The sequence below is a fragment of the Oryctolagus cuniculus genome, chromosome 11 (assembly GCF_964237555.1).
Source record: "Oryctolagus cuniculus chromosome 11, mOryCun1.1, whole genome shotgun sequence".
Lineage (NCBI taxonomy): Eukaryota > Metazoa > Chordata > Mammalia > Lagomorpha > Leporidae > Oryctolagus > Oryctolagus cuniculus.
In genome coordinates this window covers 75,202,080-75,217,708 of record NC_091442.1, presented here as the reverse complement: position 1 = coordinate 75,217,708, position 15,629 = coordinate 75,202,080, and the positions used below count along the sequence as shown (strand labels likewise).

The following is a 15,629-nucleotide window of genomic DNA, read 5'->3' as shown; positions in this document are numbered from 1 at the left end:
CCCAAATCAGAGGCAAAAAAAAAGGATTTAATAAGTGGCTGTATATTAAAAGAAGTCAAAACTGATGAGCAGAAGATGTTATTTCTCTCTGATTCAGGAATATAAATAACTAGTTTCATTTAATTTTTTTTAACAGGCAGAATGGACAGTGAGAGAGAGAGAGACAGAGAGAAAGGTCTTCCTTTTTTCTGTTGGTTCACCCCTCAGTGGTCCCTGCAGCCGGCTGGCTGTGGCCCGCGCACTGCACTGATCCGAAGCCAGGAGCCAGGTGCTTCTCCTGGTCTCCCACGCGGATGCAGGGCCCAAGTCCTTGGGCCATCCTCCGCTGCCTTCCCGGGCCACAACAGAGGTGGACTGGAAGAGGAGCAACTGGGACAGAATCCGGCACCCCGACAGGGACTAGAACCTGGTGTGCTGGTGCCGCAGGCGGAGGGTTAGCCTATTGAGCTAACCCTTTAAGATTTTTTTTTCAACATTTAATTTTTAAAAGTACTTGTTTTGGAATTGATTCTAAAATCCATGGAATCTTCTTTAAACTAAGTATTCTTTGTTCTCTATGGTATATTAATCAATTTTAGCATTGTAGTTAGGTCTTTAATCAATTAAATGCTAATCAGCACAAATCCAAAGACTAAAAAACCAGTAATGATAACACTGTTATCATATGGTATTGGATGATCAGAATGAATTATTATAAAGCTTTGTACCTATACTGCATCTAAAAATTGCACAGCATTTTAAGTAAAAAATGGAGACATCTGAGCAAAATTTTCTATAGCCAATCATTTTAGATTGAGCATGATTCAGCTACCATCTGGATAAAAACACAATACTATCCCTTCAGAAAGGAAATTAACTTTGACACATTGTCTCTGCTCCTCTATTATTTTCTTATTCTTCATTCAACTGAAAACCTACATGCAAGGGAGCAAATGCTCTCTCACAAACATAAGCCTGCAGTTTTCAAATAAAAACCCTGCATACACGTGTTAACATATAACACCTCGTTGGAACGCAGGCCGGCGAGTATGTTGTTGCTGCTAATAATCCCCATGGCTCTGTGCCTGTCATTACCTTCAGGCTATCAGCATTTTATGAGCACAAACCAATAATAATGATATTTCCTTTTTGCTTTTTATCCACACCTCATTGCCTTACATTGATTTGCATAAGCAATTTCCACCCTGATAATTGGAGCCAAACATCTTGTTGCAGGTTACCTTATGGAAAAGAGCAGTTAAGTACTAATCAAGGGAAATATTTCTTTATTCAACCATATTTTAGATGATGTTGAATTATCCTCACTGGTTGAGCAGAAAGGTGACTCACTTTCTGGCAGGGATTTTAGAGTTTGGGTTCATATCACACGTAACAATGATCTTCCTTCACAATTTCAATTCCCTGGATGTTGACCATTAACAACATGAAAAATGGTACTGCTGGACTCAAATCATTAAAACATTACTGTTTTCTTTGAAAAGAAAAAGCTATAGTACTATGTACTAATTATTTTTAATAGCTTTGAGACACTCAATGTTATCTGAAAATTTTATAATTACAGCTTTGTTTTTATTTCCAGAAAAATCAGAGAATAAAGAAAAATGTAATTATAGATATTAAAACAAGTAAATGAAATAGGGAAGGGCCAAGTCATGCAAAAAAAAATTCTATCTAAAAGCATCGTTATCTAAATTGCTGATTTTAAATGTAAGCCTATTATCACATGTACATCTTTATCATTTCTTTTTCATAAACATTGTTACATATAAGTGCAAATTAGTATATATGCACTTAATAAGAATCTTAGTAAGTGAAAGGTGCAAGAATTGCTAAAAGATGCTGAGATTGACAAAGTTTATTGGAGGAGAAGCATTTATTTCTAGGAACAAAAGATATTTCAGAGTATGGAAAATCACCAAGAACTTCTAGAAAAGCAGGAAAAAATAAGAAGGGGGGGAAATTGCCATATATGTACATTCCAGGTGCCACAAGCAAAAGGAAAGTCAACAGCTACACTGGGCACTGAAGTTTATCTAGGTGGAAAAGACGATAGAAATGAAATTACACTTCATGAATTCCACTCCAGCGTCCCACCAGTGAGGACTCTACTTATGCTTCTGGTGTTACCATGAGAAAATCACATTTAAATAGTACAAATTAAATAGATATGGAATCTCTGAGTAATCTTGCTAGCTTGTCCTTGGAAGACAACCTTGGGGGAATTTGGAGACATTTACACCACAGACAAATATGAGTTGCTAATGGTACAATTGCATTATACAAAAAAAACTTGATCCTGTGTGCAAGAATGCTTCTGGTTACTGCTGGCCTGCCAACTGCCTTTCTAACTGACTGTTTAAGTCCCAACAGGTATGTATAATTCAGTTCTTTTCTTAGTCATTACTCACTGGAATCATTGCTAGGAGAAAATCCTGGGCTGAGGAAATGCATAAGCTTATTTTCCAGATGTTTTATGTAGAGATGATCTTAAATCAAAGCAATTTAGTCAAACTGCTGCTTCTTCCTGTACTTACTATATCCCAGGATTGATCCTGCTGGGGAGGTAGAATGAGGAGCCAACAGTATTGGTTATTGAAAGTGAAAGTTTGAAATTTTTAATTTCATAAAAACCAAAATAATTATTCACATTAGTAAAATCTTGTCTTTTCTCTAACTCATTATATTAAAAGAGAGAGTAGTAACTTTATAATTTAAAAACTAGATATATTAAAAGTGCCAATTCACCATGACATAACTAACCAGCTTGCTCAAAAAAGAGATGGGAGAGACAGACCACAAGCTGACAGACTATAGTTATGAAGTGCATTGAATGAGCACATTGTTGGTTTGATTTCTAACTTCTGCCATCATATATCCTTACAAGGGACATATATTATAGTGAAATCAATGGAAAACATTCTATTCCAGCTAGAGAACTATCACATGATCTTACTACAAATATTAAGAAAAAAATACAGGCCGGCGTCGCGGCTCAATAGGCTAATCCTCCACCTGCAGCGCCGGCACACCAGGTTTTAGTCCCGGTCGGGGCGCTGGATTCTGTCCCAGTTGCTCCTCTTCCAGTCCAGCTCTCTGCTGTGGCCCAGGAGTGCAGTGGAGGATGGACCAGGTCCTTGGGCCCTGCACCCACATGGGACACCATGAGGAAAGACATGGTGCCTGGCTTCAGATAAGCACAGTGTGCCATTGCAGGGTGAACCAACGGAAAAAGGAAGACCTTTCTCTCTCTCTCTCTCTCTCTCTCACTGTCCACTCTGCCTGTCAAAAAAACAAACAAACAAACAAACAAACAAACAAAAAAAACACCTGTTGCTAGTTAGGTACAAGTTCAAGTTCTTCAAAATTAAAAACATTCATAAAAGATATGGAAGATACTCAAAAAGCAGGGGGCTTTTGTAGTTCAGGTAACACAGAGAAGACATAGGAGCTTAGTCTGGGACAGAGGGAAGGTGATGTTAATGGATTACAGGCATATTGTAACTAGCTGAAAAGATGGGTGTCAGTCCATTGTGACACCCACATTTCTTGACTTTCTGAAGGCTCACAGTGGCTTTGCTGAGGTTCACTCCAGAAGCCTCTCAATAGTGTTAGGAAAATTCACATACCCAACTTTACTTAATCCCCTTTCTGCTTGAAATTCCAGGAATGCTTATGGTTTTTCTACTGACTTACATACCAGAAGTAGGTCCAGACTTTCAAAGAGGGTTATCTACAATGGTCTGCCTGTCTTGATTAACTTTAAAGTGGACAGTGGCACTGACAGTAGGTGATTTGACAAATTCATGGTTTTCAGAGCCAAAAGTTCCTTAGATTATTATCTGCAGCTTCCTAAAATGAAGAATAGGTGTTAGGTAGGAAGTCAGAATCTAGCAGGAAGACAAGAACCCTTGCTTTCTCTGGTAATATAGGTTTTGAGAAAACAAATGATTGTTTCAATGACATTACGGTAGGATAGAGAACTAAAGTCTTTGAGAAGGACTTACTATTTCTCACTAGACTGGAGAGATTACAAAATAAAAACAAAAATAAAACAGTAGTCTTGATGCTTTACATCCTCAGCCAAAGGTATAGGGAGGGATTCAGAGATATTCTGACTGTGCTAAAAGGCTCTTGTGCCTCTGATAGTCTTAGAATCAATATATCTGACAACTATATTATTGTTTGACATTCTGAGTAGCAAGATTACAACTCAAGTAAATTACATGGCCTTATTAGTTCTTTTATGTGAATGTTAAATTATTGATTGGGAAAGAGTAGTGTAATGAGAATTGAAATGTAGGCCTTAAAAGTCTAAATACTACTAAGGCTGCCTTGGCATCAGAAGCAACTCTTCTTGTCTCTGAGAAAGACAATTTCGAGGCCAGCATTGTCTCTCAGTGGGTTAAGCCAACGCTTGCCTAGTCTTCATCCCATGTTGGAGTACAAGTTTGAATCCAGCTACTCTGCTTCTATCTATCTTTCTGTTAATGTGTCTGAGAAAGCAGCTCCTAAAGTACCAAGTACTTGAGTCCCTGCCAGCCACATAGGAGACTTGGATGGAGTTCCTCACGCCTGGCTTCAGCCTAGCCCAGCCCTGGCTTTTGCACCCTGTGTGGAGTGAACCAGTGAATGGAAAGATCTTGTTCTCTATCTCTGTTGCTCCCTTTCTGTCACACTATGTTTTGAACAAATAAGTAAATCTTTTTCAAAAAGCAAATTTCCCTTCCACTTAAGTCCTCAGCAATTGCATTCATCAAGGGGGATGCTCATTCTCGTCAAAACCAACCTCCAATAAATATGTCCCAATGCCTCAGACCGATAAGGGGAGTCGATTCCAGTATATTTCAGGAAGACAAGTAGAAGAAATTGTGATCTTAGAAAAGGCTGAATATATTCTAAAAATCTCCATGAAATATCAAAAAGTCCTTAGCAAATGCTATCTCAGACAACTGCAGCTTAGTCTCCCAAATAGAAAGTATTTAGAGGAAAATATGAACATAAACATATAACTAAAAAGGCCAAAAAGCAGTTGTTTCCTAATATTTGAAAAACAAAACATAGCACTAGAAAAACTCTCTGTAATTAAAAGTGATGGTCTGGTTTAAGTATAGTTATAGTACTATATACATTGATAACCATACAGACTCAATATTCACATCATTAACAGGAGACTTAAGAACAGGGGATTAATCACTCTTGCATAGGCAGTTTACAAATTTTCCTATTTCAGAAAGTTGTCTCAAACTAAAGATGTAAACTCAAATTGTCTAACTAGTAAACTGAATTAAATAAACCTTATTGTCAGAGAATATGCAAGGCAGAAAGAATCTAAAGAGTATTTAGACCAACTCTTGCATTTTGTATCTGTCAGATGAGAGGTCAGCTGAAGTTCAGTGAGTTGTAGAATGTCCACCATTAATTAGAGGTAAAAATAAGAATCCCTTCTCACCATTTATTCCACTGCCTCAAGCTTCACCAAATATACCTGCAATTAGTTGGAAAGTCAGTTGTACAGAGCAGTAGATATGCAGGCTTTGCAAAAATAAACACTTCTATGTTTTAAAAATATATTACTTATGCCTGAAATGCTTGAGACACTGTGGCTAAAAAATATTCTACATGAAGGATCCCTGTGAGTGAGATCCTATTGGAAAGAAGTGGCCATCAAAGAAGGATGTACTCTCTAAAGGGAGGAGAGAACCTCCACTTTGCTTATGGCCTTGTCTAAATACTGATGGAGTTTGTGGATTCAAAAGGCTTCCATAGACTAGGCAGCTCATGTCAAGAGCTTCAGGTGGTCACTGACATCACACATAAGAGTCTTACTTATATAGGTGTTAGTGGTTAAATTAACAACAGGAGTCACTGTGTACTAACCTCTGTCCTCAATGAGTTGCATTAAGAGAGTTAACTGTGATACTTGTTCTCAGTTTCGTATGTGTGCATGTGTGTGCAAATTGTTGAAATCTTCACTTAGTATATAGTTAGTCTTTTGTGTACAAAGTTAATTGGAAATGAATCTTAGTGGAGAATTAGACTGGGAAAGGGGGGAGAGTATGGGTGGGAGGACAGGTTTTTGGTGGAAAGAATAACTATATTCCTAAAGTTGTACATATTAAATGTGTATTTCTTAAAAATAAATTAATTAAAAAATAAAATAAAATCAATGTATTATTTACAAGTGACACCTATGATCTAAAACCAGAAGGGTTCAGGTTTGATTTACTGTAAGTTTAATTTTCTATCCAAACATTGAAACTGAAGCCAATGTATCAGTGATATCAAGAATAATTTTATGTATGTATGTTGTGTTTATTTACAAAAGAATTATAAGTTATTTTAAAACAATACTGCACAATTTAAGTATCAGAAAAAAAAATAAAAAAATAAGGTGAACTTGAGAAAATGTACCACAAACACCATATCGAAGAAAGTTGTGACTATTTAAAATGAAACTACTTTCTAGATTTTTCTTATAATTGATCCATTGTGCTTTAAGAATATTAGAAACAAAACTTTCCTCAAAAAGTCTGTAGTATCTTCCTACTGAAATGTATGTTTAGGTTGAAATTTAAAACATATGTGTACTTACCCACCTAAAATATTATAAAAGATAGAAAATGTAGTTTAATCTATATGAAGATATTTTATCAGTTAAAGATGAATATACAAACTGACCCAGAAGCCTACTCTTTCTATATTACATACTTATGTGTTTGTACAAAATGCTTTCTTTGTTCACAAAACAGGTTAAATGAATCATAAGGATTCATAAAATTACAAGAGGAAACAAATATTAGGTAAATAATAAATCAAGATGAAATAGCCATTATGACATTATTCTTGTGTATAAAGTATGAGCAAAGGAAAAAGGAAATGAAAAAGAAAAAAGAAAGGAAACAAAGACAAGAGGGAGGAAAAGGGAGGGAAGGAGGAAGAAGAAAGAATAAGGTATATGAAAAACCTAATAGTCACAATTTGGGATTGCCTTTACCTGTAAATCTAATCTCGGGACTGTTTGCAAATAATAAACTTCCATTTGTCAACAAAGAAATAGCCATGGTTAATGTAAAAACAATTAATAGATTTTCCAGCAGAGGTAATGCTGACAGCCCAGATTAGCTCTTTCAACAACGTGCAAACCAACACTCCCCAGAGCCTTGTGGATGGAAAACATATTAATATCAACTCTGTGACCACTCCTCACCATGACATGAAGTGTCTGTTCAGGAGGTCATCTCCAAAACACATCCCATATATCTTCATGCACAAGAGATGATAATTTATCACCTAGACATAGGGATCTACTGTAAACTAATCCAAACTGCTGATGATACACTAAATCAGTTTGAGTGATGAGCATAAATAAAGCTGCAAGCCCAGTACTGAAGGATACAGATCTATCTGATCAATGAGGTGTCACAAGGCAAATGAAATGCAATGTTGACAAACAGAGTCCCTCCATTGAAAATTAAGCAAATCAACTATCTGAGCACAAAGGCACACATTAATAAGCTTCAAGTGAATGTTTACTATGATGAGAGACAGAGGGTATACTATTTGAAATAAAACCAAACAAATTGGGTCAATGGAAAAGGATGCATTAAAAATGGATAATTTTTGCATACCACAGAAACTAAGACAGGATAAAGGAAAATGTCATGAAATAATAATCCTTTCCAAATATTAAAACTATAGTATTCAATCTGCTGAGCAAATGTAAACACACAGATGATGAAAAACAATAAAAATTGTATACGGAAAATGATTTCACATCAACTTGATACCAAAAAATCAAATTCAATTTTTGTTGCCTGTATGAAAGCTTAGCTATTTTCTCATTTTGTCATGCTACAACTTCAATGGGGAAAAACAAAGGAGTGGGGATAAGGAAGGACATTCCTCCAGATAGTTTATATTCATGCAGAGCACTCCCTACAAAAAAAGATTTTCCCCAACTATGTGATCAGAATAGAGCCTTTAGCACCAGCAAATAGGTTCAATGGATTCAGCTATTCTGAAGGTGTCCCTAATGGAAAGAGCTGATTAAAGGAAATCTCAACCCCTGCTGAAACGAATCTATAAAAATATTTTCCAGGGGAAATTATTCTTCAAGAAATTTATATGTTTTCTTTGTTGCATTAAGTATCTATAGTTTGTCATAATATCCTTAACTCTTGCTTTGTTTTATCTATCAGTTTATTTTAGGTAAAGAGAGAATTATACTATTAAAATATGACCTGATCCCAGATGTAGTTTATTTAAATTTCAAAATGAAAAGCTTACTAAGAACAGATAAGATTGATTGCTCTCTCTGTCTTAGCATAATTGTATTTCAGGTGAACATCAATTTACTTTAAAGGACACTTCTAAGTAGCGGAATGCATCATAAATAATTCATCAATCACAGCTACTAGGAACATGATTTACTTCAGCAGATTCAGTGGAATAAAAGTTCTATTCTTCTATCTTTGCGCCTACTTAAAGTGTTCAAAAAGTTTTCCTTATCTAAAAAGACATTCTTAGATCCATACTGTATATTCGATAAATAAGATTATAAAACTGTTTTTTCTTTCTTCCTTTAAAAAAAAAAACCCGACATTTTTCTAATTTAAATAACATTGGGTATCTTTGGGACAGAGAACAACAAGTATATGTCATCAGTAAATAACAACATAAATAGTACATATGCAGAAATAGCCTTAAGAATTTCTCAAATACTTAAGTGTAGTAAGCCTAACATATTTTATTATTGCCCTATATAAACTTTTAAATGGAATAAAAAAATGGCATTTTCTGAAAGTCTTATTTATATTATTTAGGCTGTGACATCGTTGATCTTTACTTCAATCTAAAAATGAAAATTAAGCAGATTCTAAATTGTCTAACAGTTGATACAGTGTTTATCCCAACCCAGAACTTCTATTTATCATACAAAAAGACATTGCTTACCTTACACATCTGAAAGTTTTCCATCAAATTCAGCAACTTTTTATTAGCAGCTTCACAAACTCTGATACAATCTTGAAACATATATATTGATAAGAGAAAATGAAAGTAAAAATAGAAAGCATTTTACTTACTTGCAAACCCCTCTGAAAAACTGAATGGCCCATAAAATTAGCCAGCATTCTAATTAAAGCAGCACCCTAGGAAAGAATGTTAAAAGGAAAATAATTTCAATCAAGTATATTGATTTTAAAATTGTCCTATATTACTCAAAAATAATCTGCTTCATTTATGCCATTCTATATTCAAAAATATTTAAGAACAAAAGAATCATGAAAACAACACTTCATTTAGAGAAAGCAGTTACATTATTTCCTTTACAGATCAAAAAGTTCTGTAGATTTAAAACCTACAACTGCAAAATGGTCTCTTTGACAGAATATCTCAGGGCCATAATAAGCTGTATTTAGGCAGTAATAAACATTTTATTCAACATTATATATGACAAAGTTGATAAAATACTTCCAGTTACAAGCTCATTATCTGGTAAGGGAATAATACCTATGTCAACATGTGGTAACACAGGCACTTATCCTATCCTTGATTCAGTCAAAAAATAGTTTAGTTGTAGAAGTGGAAAGCAAAGAACACCAAGCTCTGCCACTCATTGAACCTCTTCACTCAGGAAAATCACCTAACCTCTCTGCTTCTCTCTCTAATCCACTGTAATATAGAGATAATAATAGTCCTATTTCATGTGGTTCTTCTGAGGCTTAAATGAATATATGTAAAGCACTTCAAACTGGGTCATAAAACAGTAAGCACTGTAGGAATGTTAGATATTAGCACTGCTTCAAAACAGCTAATTATTTTTCTGTGCTGTTTTAGAAGCTTGATTTACATGTAAAACATGTGATCAATATAAGTATTTAGAATAATAGAAGAAACCACTAATCTCACATTGAGAACCATTATTATAATATGGTAGACCAATGTCAGTGCAGAAATGCAGGCATGCAATCAATCTGAAATATTCCAAGTAATGATGGATAAGCCTGGATGATCACAACTATGCGTATAAAATATAAATAAGCTAAGCCTTTAAGAAGATACTTTAATTCACATGAAATTGTTTTAACTATGTGCAGCGGATTATAAGCAGCAAATGTTTAAATATAAATGATAGCTTGCTTTTTAAGGGACAAAATCCTTTCATTACAATACCTGCTCCTTTGCAGGTGTACACACTGCAATGAATCTTTTCCTACAAAGTGTCTCTTTACAGGAGAATTATAAGAATCACATATAGAGTCATCAGTTTGGGACTGGACTGCTGCAGTCAGCTCAGAAACACAGTAATGAATTCCTGTTGTGGGATACTAAAATTGTTTTTTGATAATTCTGGGACTTTAATGCACTACTACTCAAGATCCATGAATTAATCACCATTAGAGAAGTGTCTAAAAATGTCAATTGCTACCCAAAAATGCCTTCAAATCAATATATTATTCTCATCTTAATAAATAATGAACCAGAAAATCACAATATTTCATGACTCTTATGATATTTTTCTACCACATTTTTTACTCTTGGGTTTTATTTTGCTTCTTCGTCTTTATCTTTCATATACTTGTATAAGTCCATAAAACATAAACATTTATGATTTAATCTGGAGACCAAGTTAAAATTCCCTTCAGGACCTATCAGCTCTACTGCTCCAATTTTCTTGACAAGCTCTCCTTTTAAACATTTCTCAATCAAATCTACCCACCCTGAGGGTGGAAACTGTCAATTCTTCAACAAAACTAACCCATGCTTCCTGGGGAAGGGGACTCAGAACCTCAAGTAGTCAACTCAAACTCTCCTTCTAAACAGAATCACCAACTTTGTAAGATCTAAGTGTTTCCCTCTAGGGAATGATGACTTGGTCTCCTGTCAGACTATGAAAACAATCAATTTAGTATAGTCTAATGACAAAAGAATCATATCTAACCGTAGAGAAGGGCCTGGTTTTTCTGTCTCATTTAAGCTGGAAAAGAGTGCTAACAGGAAATGAAATACAGAAATGCAATCAAAGTTATATGATATTACTTAACTCTGTATCATTATTATAATGTATAATTCAATTAACTTTTAGAAGATATGTCTATGATGCCCACTTGAGCATTTTAATGTCCTCTGGAGTAGCTTACATTCTTCTATATTTAACTAGCTTTCTTTCCAAAGCTAAACTTTAAAAATTCCTATTTTATAGAACTTCATAGACTGATGGGCTCTTCACCTGTCATCACTTAGCCAACATAATAAGTACCTACTATGTATGGATGATAACAAAGATCATACCTCTTAATATAGGCATTGCTCATTATAAGCTTTTTTCATAAAAAGAAAATAGCAAATCATCTTTCATTATACACCTAAAACATGTGTTCATTAAATAAACCTTGTTTATAATATAATAACATATATACAGTTATGACTTATAATTCTAGGCCCAATCACACAAACTAGATAATAAGGCAGCCTGAGTCACTGTACAAGAAGTAAATATATTATTCCCCAAGGTTTTTGAAAACTTGAGGAAATGTTCAAGAAAATTATCAATCTGTTTTCTATACTAAGATTCTGGGAGATTCTAGGATAATTAACTTTTAAAAGGTTCATAATGAATATTCTTCAAAAGTATTCTTATAAACTCATTAATCATTTAGGAATTTTTATATTTTTATATTTGGAATGTATTTTTCATATAAGTTCCCACCAAAATTTTTTTACAATATAATCATTTGAATGCATATCAATCACAGAGATTAAAAAAATCCTCCAAAGGAAAATTGTGTTCTCATGATATGCCATCACCCTTTCCCTGTACTGGCTCACAGTATCATAACATAACACATGAATGAGACAGCAAGATAAATTATCTTCACTCATAGTGATTACTTTGTACTCTTGTAGACCAGTTATTTCAGCCAGGATATACAGTATATTACATCATCTGTGTACTCAGTGATAAGTAATCACTTGGAAGAAAGGAAGATCTTATCAACCACTGTATTCCTTTAACGTATGCTTACTGAGTGGCTGGTGTGTTCAGTCTCCTGTACAATATAAACAGGAATGCCATAAGTCTCTATCTCCAAGGACCTTAAAACCTCATAAACAAGATGAGGCTCCAGGCGATCTAAGATTAATGAAAAAATCAAGAAACAGTCTATTGTGTCCCACAAGCAGAAGAGGCTTTCTCTGCAGGCATGAGGGGTCTAAAAGGGTGGCATTTCTGTTGGAAGTTGAAGGTTGGGTGGGTTCTAGCAGCAAAGGCAGTCAGAAAGCATTTGCATAGTATGACAGGAATGGTCTTCACATATCAGATAGAAAAACACAGCGGAGAACATGATGCAGAAGGATTCAGTGCATAAAACCAGGAGAAAGTAGATTAGACAGAAAATAAGACTGGGGTACTTTTTAGAGAATTTTGAGTACCAGGGCTGAGAAATTTGTAAAAGTACTAAAAATCAGAAATCCAATGTTAGTCCAGGGAGGAAGGAAAATAAGCAGAAGTAAATGGAGGCAAAGAGGATAAAACTCAGAACTGGACTTATGGAATAGAAAAAAATAAGCTTGAATGATAAATCCCAAGTGAGTGGAAGAGGACATTAGCAGATACAGAGGATTTAGAAGAAAGTGTTGGTTAGGTGAGTAAAATAACAACTGTATAAAATTACTGCATGTGATAAACAGGTAGAAAACCACAGGAACAGAGGACAAATGCAATCGTAGAAATGAAATTCAGTGTGAGGTTATGATGGGAAGACATAAATTGAGATGTGAAGTATGTGAGGCCACCAAGGTAAAAGTGCTCAGGAATAGCGAGGGAAAGAGAAGACAGAATCTTGGAATCTTTCTATACATTACAAGTGACCTGAACTTCAGTGTTCAGAACAAGCACTCAGGAGCTGTCAGGACATCAATAAAGAAATGAAGTTAAAAGGATGACATATTGTGATGAAAACAGAAGGCAAATTGCTTCAAAGTAGCGTCAGAGGAGATATGTTTAATAATTAGTGTTCAGGGGCTGGTGCTGTGGTACAGCTAGTTAAAGCCCTGGTCTGCAGTGCTGGCACCCCATAATAGTGCCCGGCAACTCCCCTTCTGATCCAGCTCCTTGCTGATGCTCCTGGGAAAGCAGCAGAGGATGGCCCAGGTCCTTGGGCCTCTGCACCCACGTGGGAGACTGGGAAGAAGCTCCTGGCTCCTGGCTTCCGATAGACTCAGCTCTAGCCATTGCAGCCCATTTGGGGACTGAACCAGCAGATGAAACATCTTCCTTTCTCTCTCTGTCTCTACCTCTCTCTGTAACTCTTCCAAATAAATAAAAATAATTTTTAAAAAAAGGACAGGAGAACTCTCCTTGTCAGCATTAAAAAAAAAATGATTCAGCGCTCAGATTCAGAAATTGATAACTAAGAGAAGGGCATAGTAGGACACATTTTTTAAGATTTATTTTTATTTACATATATGATAGTCAAACAACAGACAGAAGGAGAAAAATACACGGAGAGAAAAAGAGAGAGAAAGAGAAAGAGAGAGAGAGAATGAGAATGAATCATCCATCAGTTAGTCATTTCCCAAATGGCCATAACAGTTATGTCTGGGCTAGCCTGAAGCCAGGAGTCAGGAGCTCCATCCTGGTCTCCTACATGGGTGGCAGGGACCCAGGTTCTTGGACTATCATCCACCGCCTCCCCAGGCACATTTATAGGAAGCAGCATTGGAAGTAGAGCAACCAGGGGCCAGTACTGTGGTGTAGTGGGTTAAGCCTCCACCTGCAGCACCTGCATTCCAAATGGGTGCCAGTTCAAGTCCCAGCTGCTTCACTTCCTGTCCAGCTTCCTACTAATGTGCCTGGGAAAGCAGTGCAGGATGCCCAAGTGCTTGGGCCCTTACCTGCACATGGGAGATTGGAGGAAGCTCTGGCTCCTGGCTTCTGCTGGCCCAGCCCCAGCCATTGCAGCCATTTGGGGAGTGAACTAGCAGATGAGGATCTTTCCCTTTCTCCTTCCTTCCTTCTCTCTCTCCCTCCCTCCCTCCCTCTGTGTGTGTGTGTGTGTGTGTGTGTGTCCCTCTCTCTTTGCGGTTCTGCCTTTTAAATAAATAAATAAATGGAGCAACCAGGACTCAAACTGGCACTCCAATAAAAGACGCCAGTGTCACAAGCAGTAGCTCAATGCACTGTGCTACAAAACTGGCACCAGTACATCACATTTAAGAGAGACTTCTTTAAATAGACTTGTGAATGTGAAAGCCAACTTGAAAATGAAAATGTAAGAAAGCAAAGAGAAAACTAGGAACTTGTTCCCACGAAGCATGTTTGCATTGTTCTTTTTTAGAATAGGAGAAGAAATTGTGTGTAAAGCAAAAGATGATTGAGTGGAGATGGTGACTGGAGACACACTGGATCAAATATGGGTGTTGGAGTAAGATTCCAGAGGGCTAGGTAAGAAGATAATTTAGATTAGTCTTGGAAAAGAATAAAGGCAATCTTCTCTGAGACAGGACTGAGATAGAAAAGGAAGTAAAGAAAAATAAGAGTTGTAAAGTGTAAAGCACAGAAGTTAAGAACATTTACTATACAGAATAGACTGTGAGCTCCATCAATGTGGAGACTTGGCACATCAGACTAACCACTCCTGACCTGTTTAACTATGGTCCTCAGATTATGTGAATTTGAAAGAGTTGAACTAGGGTTGAAGTAACTCAAATAAGAAAGTGTTCAGGAGTAAAAACATATGTCTCTTTTTACAGAAGAATTATAAGTAATCACATATGTATTCATCCAGCTTGGAACTGGACTTCTGCAGTCAGTCCAGAAACACAGTAATGAATTCCTATTATTTGATATTCAAATTGTTTCTGATAATTCTGGGACTTTAATCTACTGCTGCTACTCAGGCTCCATGAATTAATCACCATTAGAGACTTGTCTAAACAGGTCTAAACATGTCAGTTGCTACCAAAAATGTGCAGAGAAGTGTTATTGATTAAACAACTAATACTAATACCGATGGTTCACTCCCCAGATGGCCGCAACAGCCAGAGCTGTGCCGATCTGAAGCCAGGAACCAGGAGCCATAAGCTTCCTCCCAGTCTCCCACGTGGGTGCAGGGGCCCAAGGACTTATGCCATCTTTCACTGCCATCCCAGGCCACAGCAGAGATTCGGCTCAGAAGTGGAGCAGCCGGGACTCGAACCGGCGCCCATATGGGATTCCAGTGCTTCAGGCCAGGGCGTTAACTCACTGCACCATAGTGCCGGCCCCAACAGCAGCAGCAACTGATTTTTAATAAAAGTCCATAGACTATAGAGTGGAGTAAGGATAATCTCTTCAGCAAATATTGCTGCAAAACTGTATATATTTGCAGAAGAATGAAATTAGATCGATACCTAATATCATATACAAAAATCAACTCAAGATAGATCAGATACCTAAATTTAAGACCTGAGATTATGAAGTTGCTAGAAGAAAACACTCCAAGTGTCCTCCGTAGAGGACAACTTCTTGGATAAGACTCCCAAAGCAAAGGCAACAAAAGCAAAACTAAATGAATGGGACTATATCAAACTCAGAAGCTGTTGTACAGCAAAGGAAATGATCAACAGAATTAAGAGACATCCAACAG

The 15,629-nt window shown here is 36.3% G+C and overlaps 1 protein-coding gene across 2 annotated transcripts in view; it reads right to left on the bottom strand.

Moving 5' to 3' along the window:
• TRHDE (thyrotropin releasing hormone degrading enzyme) overlaps positions 1-15,629 on the bottom strand; it is a 427,658-nt gene that overhangs the window by 139,427 nt on the left and 272,602 nt on the right. For both annotated transcript variants that reach the window (XM_070051462.1, XM_051845675.2), the window contains one exon: positions 9,084-9,149. In XM_070051462.1, the coding sequence (XP_069907563.1) occupies positions 9,084-9,149 (66 nt within the window). The remainder of the gene's footprint in view (positions 1-9,083; positions 9,150-15,629) is intronic.